This window comes from Aureobasidium melanogenum (genome assembly GCF_000721775.1).
Source record: "Aureobasidium melanogenum CBS 110374 unplaced genomic scaffold scaffold_4, whole genome shotgun sequence".
Lineage (NCBI taxonomy): Eukaryota > Fungi > Ascomycota > Dothideomycetes > Dothideales > Saccotheciaceae > Aureobasidium > Aureobasidium melanogenum.
This window is the reverse complement of record NW_024470056.1, coordinates 1,045,494-1,062,585: the sequence shown is the minus strand read 5'-3', so window position 1 is coordinate 1,062,585 and position 17,092 is coordinate 1,045,494. Positions and strand designations below refer to the sequence as shown.

At 50.6% G+C, this 17,092-nt stretch overlaps 8 protein-coding genes across 8 annotated transcripts; 4 read left to right on the top strand and 4 right to left on the bottom strand.

Moving 5' to 3' along the window:
* Positions 1-312: 312 nt before the first annotated feature.
* On the top strand, positions 313-1,361 carry M437DRAFT_41842 (uncharacterized protein; the record flags this gene model as incomplete). Its single annotated transcript, XM_041020454.1, has 2 exons — positions 313-886; positions 943-1,361. The coding sequence occupies 2 exons, from the start codon at positions 313-315 to the stop codon at positions 1,359-1,361; spliced, it is 993 nt and encodes a 330-aa protein (XP_040882466.1).
* Positions 1,362-2,169: 808 nt separating this feature from the next.
* M437DRAFT_82406 (uncharacterized protein) lies at positions 2,170-3,394 on the bottom strand (the record flags this gene model as incomplete). Its single annotated transcript, XM_041027738.1, has 6 exons — positions 2,170-2,306; positions 2,375-2,421; positions 2,473-2,980; positions 3,033-3,099; positions 3,153-3,194; positions 3,269-3,394. The coding sequence occupies 6 exons, from the start codon at positions 3,392-3,394 to the stop codon at positions 2,170-2,172; spliced, it is 927 nt and encodes a 308-aa protein (XP_040882465.1).
* Positions 3,395-4,714: 1,320 nt separating this feature from the next.
* M437DRAFT_64049 (uncharacterized protein) lies at positions 4,715-5,347 on the bottom strand (the record flags this gene model as incomplete). Its single annotated transcript, XM_041024349.1, has 1 exon — positions 4,715-5,347. One exon carries the CDS (start codon positions 5,345-5,347, stop codon positions 4,715-4,717), a length of 633 nt encoding a protein of 210 aa, XP_040882464.1.
* A 965-nt stretch (positions 5,348-6,312) lies between these two features.
* On the top strand, positions 6,313-7,251 carry M437DRAFT_82405 (uncharacterized protein; the record flags this gene model as incomplete). Its single annotated transcript, XM_041027737.1, has 5 exons — positions 6,313-6,349; positions 6,401-6,518; positions 6,597-6,700; positions 6,753-6,994; positions 7,048-7,251. 5 exons carry the CDS (start codon positions 6,313-6,315, stop codon positions 7,249-7,251), a joined length of 705 nt encoding a protein of 234 aa, XP_040882463.1.
* Positions 7,252-7,588: 337 nt separating this feature from the next.
* Positions 7,589-8,603, bottom strand: M437DRAFT_43039 (uncharacterized protein; the record flags this gene model as incomplete). The annotated part of the gene is made up of 2 exons (XM_041020670.1): positions 7,589-8,373; positions 8,426-8,603. The coding sequence occupies 2 exons, from the start codon at positions 8,601-8,603 to the stop codon at positions 7,589-7,591; spliced, it is 963 nt and encodes a 320-aa protein (XP_040882462.1).
* Positions 8,604-8,960: 357 nt separating this feature from the next.
* On the top strand, positions 8,961-12,290 carry M437DRAFT_42634 (DUF726-domain-containing protein; the record flags this gene model as incomplete). The annotated part of the gene is made up of 2 exons (XM_041020613.1): positions 8,961-10,877; positions 10,926-12,290. 2 exons carry the CDS (start codon positions 8,961-8,963, stop codon positions 12,288-12,290), a joined length of 3,282 nt encoding a protein of 1,093 aa, XP_040882461.1.
* A 498-nt stretch (positions 12,291-12,788) lies between these two features.
* On the bottom strand, positions 12,789-14,101 carry M437DRAFT_42033 (uncharacterized protein; the record flags this gene model as incomplete). The annotated part of the gene is made up of 4 exons (XM_041020492.1): positions 12,789-13,527; positions 13,779-13,839; positions 13,892-14,011; positions 14,059-14,101. 4 exons carry the CDS (start codon positions 14,099-14,101, stop codon positions 12,789-12,791), a joined length of 963 nt encoding a protein of 320 aa, XP_040882460.1.
* Positions 14,102-14,289: 188 nt separating this feature from the next.
* On the top strand, positions 14,290-16,872 carry M437DRAFT_73356 (Nop14-like protein; the record flags this gene model as incomplete). Its single annotated transcript, XM_041026011.1, has 2 exons — positions 14,290-14,565; positions 14,614-16,872. The coding sequence occupies 2 exons, from the start codon at positions 14,290-14,292 to the stop codon at positions 16,870-16,872; spliced, it is 2,535 nt and encodes an 844-aa protein (XP_040882459.1).
* Positions 16,873-17,092: the final 220 nt, after the last annotated feature.

The window sequence follows — 17,092 nt, the reverse complement described above, 5'->3', positions numbered from 1 at the left end:
CATGATACTCACAACCCCTGGAAATGCGAGTCGTGATTGTGTGCTCAGGGATTACGGTTTTGATCTGCAAGTTGTGGCTGCATCTAGGCTTTGATGCTGAACCCTTCATGGTACCCCGCTTCGTCATTCCCGCATCAGGGTTGTCCTCACAACAATTTATCCCCGACCAGCGCCTCAATCATCGAAGCTCGGTTGATCTCGAGGCCTGAAAGCATGCTCCAATATAGCCTCGGCTTGAAGAGCAGTACACTCATGTAAAACCACACCTCAATTCACAACGAACATTCACCAAGCTTAGCATTTCTCACGAAGATGTCGTCTAATAAGGTCCCGAACGATATTATCCTCTTCCACTACACCTTTTCTCCCTTTGCAAAGAGAATCGTCTGGTATCTCAAGCTACGCGGCATTCCCTACGCTGAGTGCATTCAACCCTTGATTCTACCACGCCCAGACCTAGCTGAGTTGGGCATCAACTACCGTCGCATCCCCCTGCTGTCCATCGGACGAGATGTGTACTATGACACCCGCCTGATCCTGGCAAGACTGGAGCAAAGCTTCCCAGCATCGGCATCGCACCCAGCTCTATCGATGCCCGAGAACAAAGGACTGGAAGCTTTGCTAGAGAAATTCACAGTCGATGCTGGTGTCTTCTCAAAGGCAGCTCAGTCACTTCCGCCTGACTTGCCGACTATGAAAGATGAGAAGTTTTTGAAAGATCGATCTGAGTTCACGGGCACTAGCTGGTCGCAGGAAAATCGCGCGAAAGGGTATCCTGAGGCACTGGCACACATCAGGCATGCATTTGATATACTGGAGGCCTTGCTTGCGGATGGTAGACAGTGGATCGGGGGAACAGACAAAGTCAGTCTGGCAGATATTCACGGTAAGATCCTAAGAAATACAAAAACTAGAGTGAGTAGACTGATCAATGCATTACAGCTGCTTGGCCCTTCATTTGGATCGGCGACATGCTCCCTAAGCAATCATTTTCCAAAGATCAACACCCCAAGGCTTGGGCATGGCTAGGTCGCTTCAAGAAGACAGTCAGGGAAGCCGAAAATTCATCAAAAGCTGTTTCGCTAGATGGGCAGGCTGCAATGCAGCATATTGTATCTGCGTCCTATCACGATCAACAAACCGGTGTGGACGGCAACGATCCTGTCAAACTTGAGGAGGGCGACCTTGTCCAATTGTGGCCTACCGATAGTGGTTTCCGACACAAAGATGAGGGACAGCTGGTGAAGCTCACGAAAGATGAAGTCGTGCTTGCTATACAAACCAGAAGCGGAGGCAAAGAGATCAGAGTCCACGCGCCGAGATGGGGTTTCAGAGTGGTAAAGGCAAAAGCCCAACTCTAAAACTGGTTGTACATGCTCCCAGATGGAATGAGGAAACAAGCATAAGATAGTGGATAAGAGAACAGATATAAATGCATATAATTGATCCATGAGGTGCACCATGCTGGGGAGGACAAGACGACCAACATTGCAAACATTCACGAAGAGACAGAAAGATCATGTTCGGAACGCTCGAATGAGCCCATATAAAACAAGGAAGCCGAATACTTTGGCATTTGTAAATCCATCCTGGAGGAAACGCAGGTTGCGCCTAGATGATATCCAATATGGTAATGCGCAGGCTGAACAAATATCATCATAATATCTCAAAGAAATCGTGCCTGGGAAACCCCCAAGGCTTTTGCTCAGACCCAAGCATGAATTACCTCGTAAAGCAAAACGCCGGGAACAAGCAACACCGGGCTTGTCATGCAGAGAAAAGAAAAACTCCATCGGATCTTATCCTCGCGCTGGACCGCGTCTCGTAATTCTCGTAACACACTCAAACCAATCGTCGTGGTTCCTTATGAATCTGGACAGGAGATCTATTGATCCAGAAGGAGTAAAGTGTATGCACCAAAAGATGTGAGAGCATATATGATGGCAGCATCAAAACCCCTATCCTCAGAGCCAGGTGTAACCGGATGAATCAGGGAGACGAGACTACCAGTCACGGAGCAGAGGCTAATGAGAATGATTGCCGAATAGTGGCCCGGACCAGTCAGAAACATCCAGAAGCAATCATATCATTTAGTGGGCAGTCGCCATCCTGGATCTCAACTGCGCGGACTTGCATCCTTGGACAACAGGAACATTACCAATCATGACCCTAGTTGATTCTACGACGAGGAGCGCCACGATCCGCACCGGGGGGAGCAGACGGACGTTCACGAGCATACGATGGATCCACTGAAGGAGATGGACGGGCATAAGGTTGGACAGGCATTGGCGTCGACGCAGGGTAGGCTGTAGGTAGGCACAGGACGGTTAGCTATCCATCATGGAATGATGTGAGTATCTTGTGAAAAACTTACGGCGTCCATAGGAATCGTATTGTGGCATGCGCGGTGGAGGGTAGTTACTAGGTGGGGTTAGTCCGCGCATAGTGGTCGTGGTTAGATAATGATCCGACCTTGTGGTCTGAGGACTTGGAGCTCCATTTGGTGCGACAGAGGCCGGGGGATAATTAGCATATCTCATCTGATCCTGGTATTCCTGGGCATATCTGGGATCATCCCTGGGATCTCTATGCCCTGTGGGGTACGAGGGAGGATACTGAGGAGGGCCTCTGACATGGGGCGGAGGAGCATCATGAGCATATCCAGGATGGCCATTGTAGAAATCTCCTGGGGGACCATATCCATTGGCAGGCGTCCTGGGCGGGTGCGAAGCATACATGGAGGGATCTCCAAAGCCAGTAGTGACGGGAGCCGCGGAGTGGGGAGGGTACATCCGTCTGGGATCATCATAGGGAGCCATTTCCGGGACAGGCATCCTTTGGGCAATATGAGGAACATGGCCGTTTGGAGGAAGATAGCCGTCACCAAGCTGGGGCGAGTTTGTACTGGCGCGATAGGAACCACTACCGTTAGTTCCAGAGTCTGTGCCTTGTCTATATGTGTGCGAGTCTTCGTAGGCGCCTAGGCACAAGTTAGGATAATCATCAAGATGATGTGAAGGGTATAGACGTACCACGACGACCAGAGCGTTGTTCTTGCTCCCACTTGGTCGAGGCCATTCGGAGATCGTTAATCATCTCCTGAGAAGGATATTAGCAAGATGCGGTGCGGGCTTCGCGGCGTAGATACGTACGGTAGTGAGGTTTCTGTATGCTTTGATCCAGTAACCCTCGATCTGTGACCACGTCAGTCACGTCCGCAAACCTGTTGTTGAAGCGATGAGCGCCGATATGCCATTTCGATCCCTACCTCTTTATCTTTGCCTGGGCGAACGGTCGCATCGTTGCCTAGATATTTCTGTATGTCTGCAGAGATGACCTGGCGGTTAATGCCATCCTTGGGGACGAACCAGTTTCGCAATATGTTTGTACCCATGGCGGTGGAGCAGAAAAGCAAGAAAACAACTCAAATCGCAATCCCGACGTCCTCGTGGCTGGTATTCGGTGCCTTGTGGTCTGAAGCCTAACGGGATGCTACGCTCCGGAAGAGCAGTCCTGGTCCAAGAGGTCCGAGGGAAGGAAAACAAGCCTGGTATATGGAGAACCAAGTCCAGAGCGCGACGGCGCAAGAAGTAGCAGCAGCAACAAAAGTCTCCGGTGGGCGGGTGGTGGTTGTGTTGGAGATGTCAGGTGGTGGGAGAAAAGCTGTCGGCCGCGCTTGGGCTGGCAGGGGCGGACGAGGAAAAGGCGTGGGGCTTTCGGGGGATTCAAGGCAAGACAGACCAGAGACAGCACTGGACGCTCGGGACGCTAGACAGGCAGCTGCAGATTAGCGATTGGGGACTGGAGCAGCAGAGGCTTTGTGAGTGGAAGAAGATCAAGTCGGCTCGTCACCAGCGCTCTGTGCAGCTGCGACCGGGCTGAATCTCGTCGCTGCCAAACCACCACCTCTTTGCCGATCCCGAGTGGGGCTGCCCGACTGGCGACACAAGACTGCTTTCCTCGTTCTTCTGGCCATGCGACACTTACCAAATACCGGTTTCTGAGCACTGCCAGTTTCTTCTTCTTTCTGTCTCGATGTTTCGTTCTTGTCTCGGCTCTACGCTTTGCGCTTCTTGTCCAAATACTCATGTGGCAAACAGCCATGCCCATTGACGTGGCACTGATGCCCAACCAAGCGCTAACCAGCGGTACATGCTCCTTGTTCATCAAAGCACATATCCACCACCTTGCTGTTGTATCATTTCCACCCACTCTGAAGCATCTGCTGATCTGGCTTGTCTGTATGCATGATGATCCAAACCGATTTCATCGTATAAATTGAGCACATCAGTGAATCGAGAGCGGTGAAACACAATCTTAATAAGTCGATTTTGCTCCGCCATGGGTTGCTAAGAACAAAAGAGAACAAACGAGGTTGTAAATAGAAAGACTTCAGCTGCACATAGGCCCCGTCACTATTTTCAACGTTTATATACATGTCGCGGCATACTGAACGGAATTAAGACAATCCAGACGTCGTCGCCTATCGCAGCTCCCAGCAGTGAGACACTGCCTGAGGTTATTCCGTCTACTTTCAAGCGCAGCAGCTAGCTTTTGCTACGATCGAGTCTGCAGAGTATAGGTTCTCGTTCTCCAACCAAAAAAACAGAGGCAGTGAAGCAGTGGCATCATAGGCTTGGTGCTCGATCCTTCCTGGTCAAGTTGTCTGATGCCCTCCAGATGGGTACGTTATGAGTTTGTCTTCATGGCATACTCAATCATCTGACCAGTGTCGCTCTCCAATACGTTCAAAATTGCTGTCATCAATCGGCTCCCTCCGGAATAAGTCTTTGACTGCTGAGGTGAAGCGATGGCCGATTGGCACAGACTCCTTGGTGCCTTTAGGGCTTTTCTTGTGCTGCCGTTTGTTGGAGGATCTCTTGGAGTTAATTGGGTGGTGCTGACTAGGAACAGAACGACTCGACATGGTGCCAGGCATAGCCACTACTTGTTGTCGACTACTTGAGTGATCATTTTCGTAAACATGACCATACGCCGGACTCATATGCCTATGCTCGCTAGGCTGAGGCGATGCCGTTCTTGCACTGTCCGCTATGGAAGGTTTTCTCGCTGACGATGATCCAGTCTCAGTCCGTTGGGGTGGAGAGGGTGCTGCAAATGCCGAATCTGGAAATCTTTGATCCATTTCTGAGCTCTGGTGATCTGTTGTTGTTCTTGTCGCCCACAAGGACGATAAGGCATCCACCTCTGCTTTCGAAAGAGGCGGTGCTGAATTGGATATATGAGGTACTCGGGGAAGGTTAGAAACTTCCCAAGGAGGCAGCCGTTTTGCTCCAATGTATCCAGGTGTTGAAGCAGCGCTGTGAGGAGAGATGTCACGTTCCATGATCTCGTGGGTCCGATGGTACAAATATAAGAAACAAAGCTGAAACAAGCATACGACACTCTGGCGCTTGTACACTCCAAATGGCACGCGGCGGGACAGATGCACTATCCTTGGCCAAAGATGACAAGCTTCTGAGGAGGGGTTCGGCATGAATATATCCCCATATCAGATAGCCGCGCGTGTGCACCCAAGCTGCTATTTCCAAGACGGCCAACACTCCGATCTGCAGCTTGAGAAGTCTTGATAGTGAAAAAGACTCCACTTCAAAGAGCTTGATAGCAGTTTGTATGACCAAGACAGCAACAGTCATGCGCATCAGCGCTTGCACTGCCGCAAACCTGACACATCAAGGAAAGTTGGGTGCAGATGTTGTGCCTCATGACCACTCGACCCAATCAGAATATAGCCGACGAGCTCTTTCCAGACCCGGAGATGAGGTCTTGTGAAGCCTGATTCTGCATTCATGGCGAGATATGCCTACATGACTTGGACGCGGGCGGTAAGGTATCGTTCATACCATGTCAAACGAGATTTGCACTTGCAATCGCGAAACAAGCCTTGCAGTCATGATCTCACGAAGTTTTACCTCATCAAGTTTCCCTTGTCGCACTGAGAAAATGCCGTACCTCGAAAGCAATTAAGAAAGGTGAGGTTACTGGTGAGAGGAGTCAGCGCTTACATGCTTATGGCTAACTGCATTGGGAAAGGTCGCTCTGCAGAACGACCATTGCATCGACCTTACTGGCTGTCATGTCCACCACGAGTATCACTGTTGCTAGAAGTGCGTCGCCATCACACGGCGGCTAGGATTCCTATGTTCAAGCAAGATAAGTTATGGACTCAGCGTCTCCTCACGCTGGGTTCTCCTCCTGTGTTTCGGTTCTCTGTGTCTGTGATATTGCTGCCAAGTTCCACGTTTTGCATTTGAAATCGAGATGCTTACCGTTTGTTTGATCTTGGCCGCCATGGTCCTTCGCCTAGGCCTTGTGCAGTGTCATACCGGTAAGTGGAATGTCGTATTTCTCCAAGATTGGGTCGCTGAGTCTTCATTAGTGATCACATATCCTCCATGGAGAGGCGATAACCTCAAAACAAACGGCACGCTGCCTCAAAACGATATTCATGCCTTGGGACAAAACTATGTCGATGGACAGTACACATTTCCCTACGGGTAAGCATCTCGATATCTGCTCCGATGATCTAGCTCGAGTCCGCCTGAAATGCCACTGACACTATCTGTTTGCTCTAGTCAGCAGTGGATGTACCCATGTGGAGGCATGCCGACAAGTACGAACAGAAGTCTGTGGCCAGTCAATGGTGGTGCTGTTGCTATACAACCTGGTTGGTTCCAAGGTAAGCTATCCATCGAACCAAAGCATCATGGCGCAGCCTAACCTTCCTCTAGGCCATAAAACAGCAACGTTCTACATCAACATTGGCATCAATGGACCGGGAGAGGTAGCGCCTCCAAACATGTCGCATCCAGTCGTTCCAGCCTTCCAAATAACCGGCCCTGTCAACACCGCATATCCAGGCACATTCTGCCTACCACAGGTTCCGCTTGTGCCAAACCTCACGTTCAACATCGGCGACAACATTACTATCCAGGTTATCGAGACCGCCCAGCATGGTGCAGCCATCTACAACGTAAGTGACTTCAGAGTTGGAATCTCAGAACGAGACTGACAGGCTTGTCATAGTGCGCAGATGTGACGCTCGCAGATCCAGCCGACGTCCCAGAAGTAAATGCATCAAACTGCTTCAACTCTTCAGACTTGAGTTTCCAACTGATCTACGCAACCGGAAATCTCAGCAGCGGCGCTTTACCGACGGCCATTGCATCTTCTTCAATATCTCTTACGCTGCCAGTACTTGTGGCCTTCCTTACCTTCATGTTGTGGTAAAGAGAAAAGAATGAATAAGAGAAATATACTTTGTTTGAGAAATGGCGTTCTTGGGAAACATCCACACTGCTTTCTATCAGTGTAATGCTCGCTCCTTTCCAACCTTCTGGGGAGACAAGGCGTTCTTTGTTTTACTTATACCAGCGAGCGATCTGCCAATGTATTTAGTCTAGCTCGATTGATGTCTTGAACAATCAAACACATTCGTAAGTGATGAGCCTGAACGGCTATGTTAGCGGACAAGAAATAGAAGCTGTGTTGTGGAGCAAATAGAAAACCTCCTTTCGCGTTGGAAAAGGTATGATTGGTGTATCTCTAAAAGTACGTAAAGTCAAACTCATGCATCAACATCCATGGCAACAGCGGGAGGAGCATCATCGACGTCGGCCTGACCAGCGGCCGCATCGCTAGTAGTCTTGTGCTTTCTTCGCCTTTTCTTCTTGCCTGCTGCTTCTGAACCATCGTTTGCCGTCGAATCGACTGCGACATTTGCGTCGAGAGCCTTTTCAGCAGCTTGCGGATCTGATTTTGCGGCTTTTCTGATTGCTTGTCTCTCTGCCTCCTGCTTCGCCGTCTGCTTCTTTGACTTCTTGACACTGAGGGGGTTGGGGCCCTTGGGACCCTTCTTGACACGCTTCTTTGGAGCAGCTTCGGTGCCTTGCATGGAGGCATCGCCCTGTGCTTCACCATCCTCGTCCTCATCTTCGTCTTCTCTCTTGCGCTTCAAAGGTTGTTCGGGAGCGGCACCTCTTCTGCCTTTCAAGCCTGCTCTGACCTTGCCCATCTCCTCAGCCTCTCTAAACTCCTCAGTCTGTGTTGCCATAGGCTCCATAATCATAACACTTCGGTTGACGTAGATGAGCGGCACACCGGTGATTTTGCGCATGGCGGACCTGACTTTTTGATCTTGACTGGCGACAACATAGCGGTTCTTGTTTGTGCTGCTATCTTTGGGATCGACGACGGATTTCAAGCATTCTAATGTGGACAAAGGTTCGTCAAGAGTGTGGTGATTGCAGCGACGGCGCTCGAATGACTTTGCGGTATCAATCCATGCGTTCTTGGAGGCGACGTCTGGAGCTTCGGCAGTGTACAAATGGCGTATTGAGCACTGCGTGATCACTTTTTGGATGTTAGTTCGGCCATGCGACAATGAACAAGATAAGAAACTTACTAGGCTTGACCTGGCCGTGAAGAGTGCGTTCAAGATAGAGAGGAAGGTTCATCTTGAAACGGAAGGTGTCCTTGATCATGTCGGCGTCGACCAGGACCTGGTAAGGAACACGGAAGTTGAAGGAAAGCTCATACTGGTGCATGAGCTTGCGATACTGCTTTGAACGTTTACCGCGCATAGTGGAGGAGGTTGTGGGGAGTTATCGGATGAGGGAGAGTGATCCAAAGCTGGAGGAATCCGGAACGTGAGAAGAATAGCGAGTGGTCGCGACAGAGATGGCAGAGTTCGGCGCGAATGGTATACAATGAAAAAAGCCGAAACAGGCAAGAGCGACAGCAAAATATTTAGAGTTGAGGCTTGATGCGGGGGCTCACGGACGTGGCTTCCTGCCGCTGCACCTGCCATTCCGGAAGCCGACCCTTTGATGCTTCAATTCATCTTCTTGAGACTTTCGACCCGACCACAGCAGGCGCGTGCCATGGAATTATAGACGTGGCCTAACTATCGCCACGCCTGGCGAATATTGTCTGAGAACATGCCCGACGACCAACCTCAGCAGCAGTCCACAGATGGACCTCCTGCTTCTCCAAAGGTCGATGAATTTGGCCTCCCTATCCGACCTACCAGGACAAGGACTTATGACGAAGAGGACGACTCAGACCAGGAAGCTCCTTCCTCAACCACTGCAGCCCCCAATGCGACTCAATTAGCCTCTTCAAACGGCACATCTGAGGCCCAAGATGCTACCCCTTCAACCGATGCGACAATAACGAAACCAGTTTCCATTGAGCACCATGACCTTGCACACGACACGCCCTCTGATGCGGACCCTACCGTCCATACAACAACAACAACCGAGCCTGCTGCCCCAGCGATCGATCCCGTCATCCCTGATCAAGCCCAGCAAGCCGTCATTGTCGCCAATTCCGACTCGCTCACACAACCCCTCGCCGGCGCTTCCGAATGGTCACATCAGGCCGTGACCGCTGCTCCTGCCCAAGAGAGACAACCCGAAGAGAGTGAGCTGGAATGGCAGGATATGCCAGCTTTTGCTACCCATACCATATACGATGACTGGGGCAAAGTCATTGCGCGCGAGGTCGCCGAACTCGAGGACGAGGACTATGCATACGGGAATGCTGCAGCAAAGGGCTATACAAGAGTCCAGCTTGACGATGACGTTCAATCTGCCACCAGTCTAGACGAAGACACCGCATACCTCTTCAAGCCCGATGCTGGTGCCAATACATTGGACGAAGACGACAGCCGCGATGTCGTTTCACAGATGCAAGCTACAAAAGACCTCTTGACTGAAGGACAACGCATTGCATATGTCGGACTCGTACGTGTCTCCATGTTTCAAATGACCAAGTATCTCGAAGGACTCGACAAGACCCGCTCCACAAAGAAACAACTCGACATCGCCATAGAATCCATGCAGATGTGGGCCCAGAAGATTATGGTTCGACTTTACAGTCACATGGATCTGGACGCTGCTGAACAGATCATGATTGAGCAGTTGGCTGAACACGGCGTCGAACCAGCAGATCTCACGACTCCCCTAATGCAAAACGCCAGAGTCAAGAATCCCTCAAAGACCAAGGAGGACACTCCCGCACCATCAAATCTCTCCGACTCCCAATCACTAAAATCCCCTCCACTCAGCGGCCCCTCTACTCCTTCAATACCTCCACCATACGAGCAAGAAGTGCCGCCAGATTATTCTGTCAAAGATCCATCACAATTGCCCGATACAAAGAACATCGACATTGACATTCGATGGACTGTTCTTTGCGACCTGTTTTTGGTTTTGTTAGCCGATAGTGTTTATGATGGCCGCTCAAGGGCTCTCCTAGAATTGGTCGGAAGTGCTCTGTCGGTAGACTGGCTTGAGATTTGTCGGTTCGAGAAACGAATCACAGATGCTCTGGAAATGCAGCAAGAAGCCGACAAGGAAAATTGGAACGAGGAAGAACACACCGACAAACGTCAAAAGATGGCACGGAATAGGAGACTTGTCATGATGGGCCTGGCTACCGTGGGTGGTGGTCTTGTCATTGGTTTGAGTGCCGGTCTCCTCGCTCCTGTCATCGGTGCTGGCCTTGCTGCTGGCTTCACGACCATTGGTGTTGCTGGAACAAGTACTTTCCTCGGAGGTGTTGGTGGCGCGGCTCTGATCACGTCCATTGGAGTCACAACTGGAGGCACTATTGCAGTTCGTGCAAGCAATCGACGAACAGGCCCGGTCAAAACTTTCGAATATCGACCATTACACAACAACAAACGCGTGAACCTCATCGTCACTGTAGCTGGTTGGATGACTGGTAAGGTTGATGATGTTCGTCTGCCTTTTAGTACGGTCAATCCTATCATGGGCGACATTTACAGTGTACACTGGGAGCCAGAAATGCTGCAGAGCATGGGTCAGACCATCAACATCCTTGCGACTGAGGTACGTGAATATTTCCTCGTCTTTGTAATTCCATGCTAATAATAATAGGCTCTCACCCAAGGACTTCAACAAATTCTTGGCAGCACACTGCTCACTGCTCTCATGTCTGCCATGTCACTACCACTCGTGCTTACGAAGTTATCATACCTCATCGACAACCCATGGAGTGTATCGATGGCTCGTGCGGACATGGCTGGTCTTATTCTCGCCGATTCTCTGATCGATCGCAATCTTGGTGTACGACCAGTCACACTTGTAGGGTTCTCTTTAGGTTCACGTGTCATCTATGCCTGCCTCAAAGAGCTCGCCAACCGCGGAGCGTACGGTATTGTGCAGAATGTCTACCTTTTCGGCAGTCCAGTAGTCTTCAAGAGAGATGAATACATCAAAGCAAAGTCGGTTGTTGCTGGCAGATTTGTCAACGGCTACGCTACGAATGATTGGATTTTGGGCTACTTGTTCCGTGCCACAGCAGGAGGTATTATGCGAGTCGCTGGACTTGCTTCAGTTGACATACCTGGTGTCGAAAATTACAATGTTACGGAGATTGTCGCAGGTCACATGGCATACCGTAAAGCCATGCCGAAGCTTTTGAAAGAAGTGGGTTGGACGGTTGACAGTGAAGAGTTCACTGAAATCGAAGATCCAGATCCGGATAACCATGAAAAAAGACAACGAGAACTTATCAACGAAATCGAAGAGGCCAGGAAGGCGCTCGAGAAGAAACCCGAAAAGAAAGGATTCAAAGCACTTTTCAGTCGAAACAAGAAGAATGCTGAGAAGAAGGAATGGGAGACATATGACGAGAAGATCAAGGCAGGACCGGCGGACGAGTCTGCTGGTGGTTCCAACGAGGGGACACTTTTCGATATCGATGCTCTTCAGCACGAGGTCGCTGCACTCGCAGCCCAAGGTGTCGAGATCAAAGAGATTAAGGGCACACTTCCTCCGATGAGAATCGACACCACAGCTAACTCTACCAACGGCGAGGGGTTGAAGAGTCCACCTCCAGGTCTTAGGCAGACCAAGAGCTTCAGTGGCTTTTCCGATGGTGCTCGAGATTCATCGAGTAGTATCAACCAAGCCAACGGACTCAACAAAAACCAGCACTACGATTACGACGAATTCGGGTACAATGCTCACAACGACTCCCAGATATCAATGACTTTCGAGAGTCCCGAGCGACCTCGACCAACATTTGGCGACCGTCAAACCTCGATGCACGGATCGCCTGTGGCATCACCGACAATGTCGCAATTCCCGATCAGGCCTGCATTGCAGTCATCAAACACAATGCCTGTTTCTAATCGATCAGTATCCAACAACACGCCCATGTCTTACGAGCGAAATGCGTGGGCAGATGATGACGATGACTTTGGGAAGGAGAAGGAGATGTCGATGACGTTTGAGTAGAGGCATGATGAGACTTACCAACTTCTGTATACATGAGTAAGGTCTTTCGGCGTATATAAGGGCAGGCCGGGTTTGCTTTTTCTCTCTCATTGATCTGGAGTATAGGCATCACCATGGGGGTCATTTGACAATGGGATATACGGCACCCTCTTCGCATTGCAATACGGGTAGACATTGAGATAATACAAGAACACTTTTAAAAGTACGAGCCACTGCCATACTGCTTGTACTGACGCCGAAGTGTAGTTATGCTAGAGCAAAAAAACAAAACCAAGAGTGAAAGTTAGGAGAACCCAAATCATTATGGCGACCAACCAAGGCAAAAAATCGAACTCAGTGCCTCTGGAATTTATTTATGCTAGACATAGAAGAAGTTTCATCGAGTTGAGCCACAGCACTGGACTCTGGTGTGGGATGATGTTCAGTTCAATCTGACAATTAGAAGTGATAAGTGAAAAGAGTCTGGGGCCTCAACTACCGCAGCTCACTATTGACTTGTCATTGTCGACGACTATCTGTACGAGGATGAATGATATCGTCACTTCCAATGATACCACCGCCTTCATGCAAGACCATGGCTTCTCTCCTCTGTCTTCTGACCTCGGCCTCGTGGTTGGAAGAAGCCTGGAACCTTGCTCTGGCAGCAGCAGCATGCGGAACCTCATCATCAACAGCATCTATTCCATCCAGAGCTGGCAACTCAGGTGGAGTGGAGGAAGCAAGACCACTGTTCTGCTCACCAGGAGCAGCAAATCTCACCATTGGACGCGTCATTACAGCCTGCTCCGCCAACATATCCACCAAAGACTCTACCCTCTGCGACACAGGCTGAAACCTCGCTGGAGAAATTACTTCAACATTCTCCCCGTGTTGCGGGAACACAAAATGCGTTTCCGGATAGCGGTGTGCTTGCCTCACATCACCATGGCTAATTCTCGTTGACTCCTCGACAGCTTCTGCAACTTCTACTAGACTTGCTAGTCTGCCTTGCCGATACTTTCTGGCTGCTTTCAAGTAAGCTCGACACATGACTTGTACTGTAGGGTTAGATTTGTCATGGAGGGTAGAAATGACAGAGTCATTGAGTGGGTAGAGATCAGCGGCTAGACTGTCAAAGAGGTCGAGGGTGCGTTTTGCGCGAAGACGTGTGTCTGCCGAGGAGGAGAAGAGGTCGTTGGTCAAAGATGAGGTTGCCGAGTCGTCCTGAGCGAAGCGAGAGAGAATCAGGGAGGTTGCACTAGAGACGACACGAATCAGTGGGGACTCTACCAAGGTCTGTTCACATCCTTGTGGATTTGGATATGTGTCGCGAAAGTGTCATGTTATAACATGTGGTACTTTGCGTTCTTGGAGTCTACGACTCAAAGTAGAAATCCGGCTCATACGGCTATGACACAGTACATATTCAATCTGTCGATAGAGGAGTGTTTTGCATCCCAGCACAATCACCATGTAAGAAACGCATTCGAGGGAAATTGTTCAACTTACGAATTGGAGATGTCCTGATTCGGCGATGTGACCAGAGTCGATAAGGCTTCGAGACTTATCGCTACGATCGAGATCAGAATTGGAAGAATACTATATGAGAACCATACACTCACAATCCTCTGCCTGAGTGCCATTAGCAGCCTTTGCATGGTCGGGATCATAGATCTCGCTTAGTTGGACGGTAGTCCGAAGGCATCGTTCAATGCCTTTGACGGCGACAAAGAGAAAGACACCTGAGCATTATCAGTTTCTGCCCCAAATAGTGGCAATCTCAACACACCGAAGCCGATCCATAGATGGCGATCTTGTATCTCCCAAGACATGATGATTGCAGATGCAGAAGAGGTACTCGAGTAGAAGGTATGTAGCGCACGGACGCGAGCTGTGTACGAGGCGGAGACTCGGGAGGTCGAGCCGAAGGCGGTCAGCGAAATGCTGCCTCTCAGACTTTCCAATCGCGAATTCAAGGCAAAAAAAGTTGGAGCGAGCTACTTGACCACAACACAACACCATGCCGCCATCGCAATTAAAACGTCTTAAGGCGTCGCTGCGGGAGCAGGGCGTCACCGGTCCCCAAAAGTCAAAGAAGCAAAAGCAGGAGGATAGAAAAGGAAAAAACGACAGCAGAATCCAGCGCAACGCCGCTCTTCAGCAAATCCGCGACAGCTTCAATCCCTTCGAGGTCAAGGCCAACAACCGCCCCGCCAAGTTCCAGTCTTTTACTGCTCATCCCAAGAAAGATGCTGTTCAAAGACCCGGTGTTACCAAGAGCATGGGCGAGGAAGCTGTAAGCCCTTCCGCTCTACCCTGCAAGACTTGGACTGACTCTGTATAGCGTCGTGCTACACTACTACCCGAGATCCAGCGCCGCAACAAGACTGGTGGAATCATTGACAGACGTATCGGCGAGAACGACCCCACCATGACCCCCGAAGAGCGCGCCCTGCAACGTTTTGCCCAAGAGAAGATGCGCAAGAAGGGTGGCGCTTCTCTGTTTGATCTTGAAGCCGATGACGATTTGGAAGAGACTGCTCTTACCCACGGCGGAAAGGCTCTTGAGCTTGACAGGGACGATTTCGACATGGAGGGCCTCGAGGGCTCTGACGACGAATCAGACCGTGGCTTGAAACGCCGAAGATCCTCTGCAGGCTCGGAGGAAGACGACGATGACGAGGAAATGTCGGACGCCGAGGGGCAGGACCCCGACAAACCGGCACGCAAGAAGTCAAAAGCAGAGGTCATGAAGGAGGTCATCGCAAAATCAAAGATGCACAAATACGAAAGACAAAAAGCCAAGGAAGATGATGACGATCTGCGCGAAGAGCTGGATCAGGGATTGCAGGAGATGCTGTCCTTGCTTAGAGGAGTCAAGCCTCCACCCAAGGCCGAGAAGCCAACCATGGAAGCCGGCATGAACCCTGAACGTTTGGCCATGCTTCAAGGCAAATCTCGCGAAGAGGCCGAAAGAGAGTACGATGTCAGACTTAGGCAAATGGCCATGGACAAGAGGGCCGCTCCCACTACTCGCACAAAGACAGAAGAGGAGCAGGCTATCGAAGAAGCATACCGCTTGAAGGAGCTAGAATCATCGCGCCTCCGTCGTATGCAAGGTGAGGAGTCTGAGGAAGAGCCAGAGGTCGAGGACAAGAAGTCGAAGAAGAAGGTTGGCACTGAGGTCGCTCCCGAAGACGAAGAAGACATGGGCGACGATGCCGCTCAATTCGGTCTACCGACTCAGCAATACGATGGCAAGAAAGATACTGTGGTGCACGACGATGAGGATGAGTTCTTGATGGAGGATGATCTGATTGCCAGCGGATCCGACATAGACGTCAGCGACGAAGACAGCGAAGACGAGGAAGATTCGGATGCCGAGGAAGGAGCAGCCGCTGCTGACGAAGACGGTGATGAGGAAGACGAGTTTGTTCGTGGCATCTTGGGCGACAAAGACGAGAAGAGCGAAAAGAAGGCAGCTGCACCAGCCGCTCCTTCTGGACTTGCCTACACTTATGAGTGCCCTCGTTCTCACGAAGAACTACTGGCCATCTTTGGAAAATTGGCTGTCGAGGACATCCCAGTCGCCGTCCAACGCATCCGTGCTCTTTACCACCCTTCGCTCACTGCCGACAACAAGCAGAAGCTTGCAGACTTCTCTGTTGCTCTCGTCGATCACATCTCGTACATGGCCAAGGAGAAGCAATCTTTTGCTGTCATCGAAATTCTGATCCGCCACTTGCACTCGTTGTCAAGGACATACCCTGGCACTATTGGCAAGGCTTTCCGTACACACATGTCTGCCATGCACGAGAGCGGCGTCTTCAACGCTGGAGATTTGGTCATCTTGACTGCTATCAGTTCCATCTACCCGACCTCAGACCACTTCCACCAGGTAGTCACCCCAGCGATTACCCTCATGGGACGTTGGTTGGAGATGACCGCTCCAGCGCCTGCCAACTTGGCCACTGGTGCATTCATCGTGGCTCTGTGCACCAAGTACCAATCACTATCCAAGCGTTACATCCCTGAGGCTGTGCGCTACACTATCAAGGCTCTGCAACTTCGTCCTCAACCCAGCGAGAAAGACTTGCAACCACACGTCAATAATCTCCTTGCCATGGCTGAACTCTGGAGCGCCAAGTTGGCATTTGGCCAAATCTTCTCCCCAGCCGCCCTATCAGCTCTCCAAGCCCTCAAGGGGCAAAAGAAGTCATCTCAACATCTCTCCATCATGCTCTCGCAAGCCCGTCTGCGCCGTCGCCCTCTCGAACTTCACCACCACCGCCCTCTCCCTATCCGCACCTCAATCCCCAAGTTCGAAGAAAACTTCAACCCAGACAAACACTACGACCCAGATCGCGAACGCGCCGATGCCGCAAAGCTCAAGAAGGAGTACAAGCGCGAGCGCAAGGGAGCCGTGCGCGAGCTGCGCAAGGATGCAAACTTCATTGCGCGCGAACAGCTGCGCGAGAAGAAGGAAAGAGATGCAGAGTACGAGAAGAAGTACAAGAGGCTCGTTGCCGAGATTCAAGGAGAGGAGGGTCACGAGGCCAAGCAGTACGAACGAGAGAAGAGGATGCGCAAGAGCAAGAGGTAAATTTTCTGCATTTGCTTTCTTCGTGGGCTCCTTTTCTCTCTTTTCTTTTCTTCATCTTCTTACTTGCATCATTGTATATATATATACCCTTTTGTCGGGCCAATTTATGCTTTCATTTCCCCATCCAAAAACTTGTAGCCATCATCGTGCGGTGCTCGACACTACAATGACATCGTGTGTATTATATCCTCTGAGCTAGACATCAAGTCCATGTCGTGAC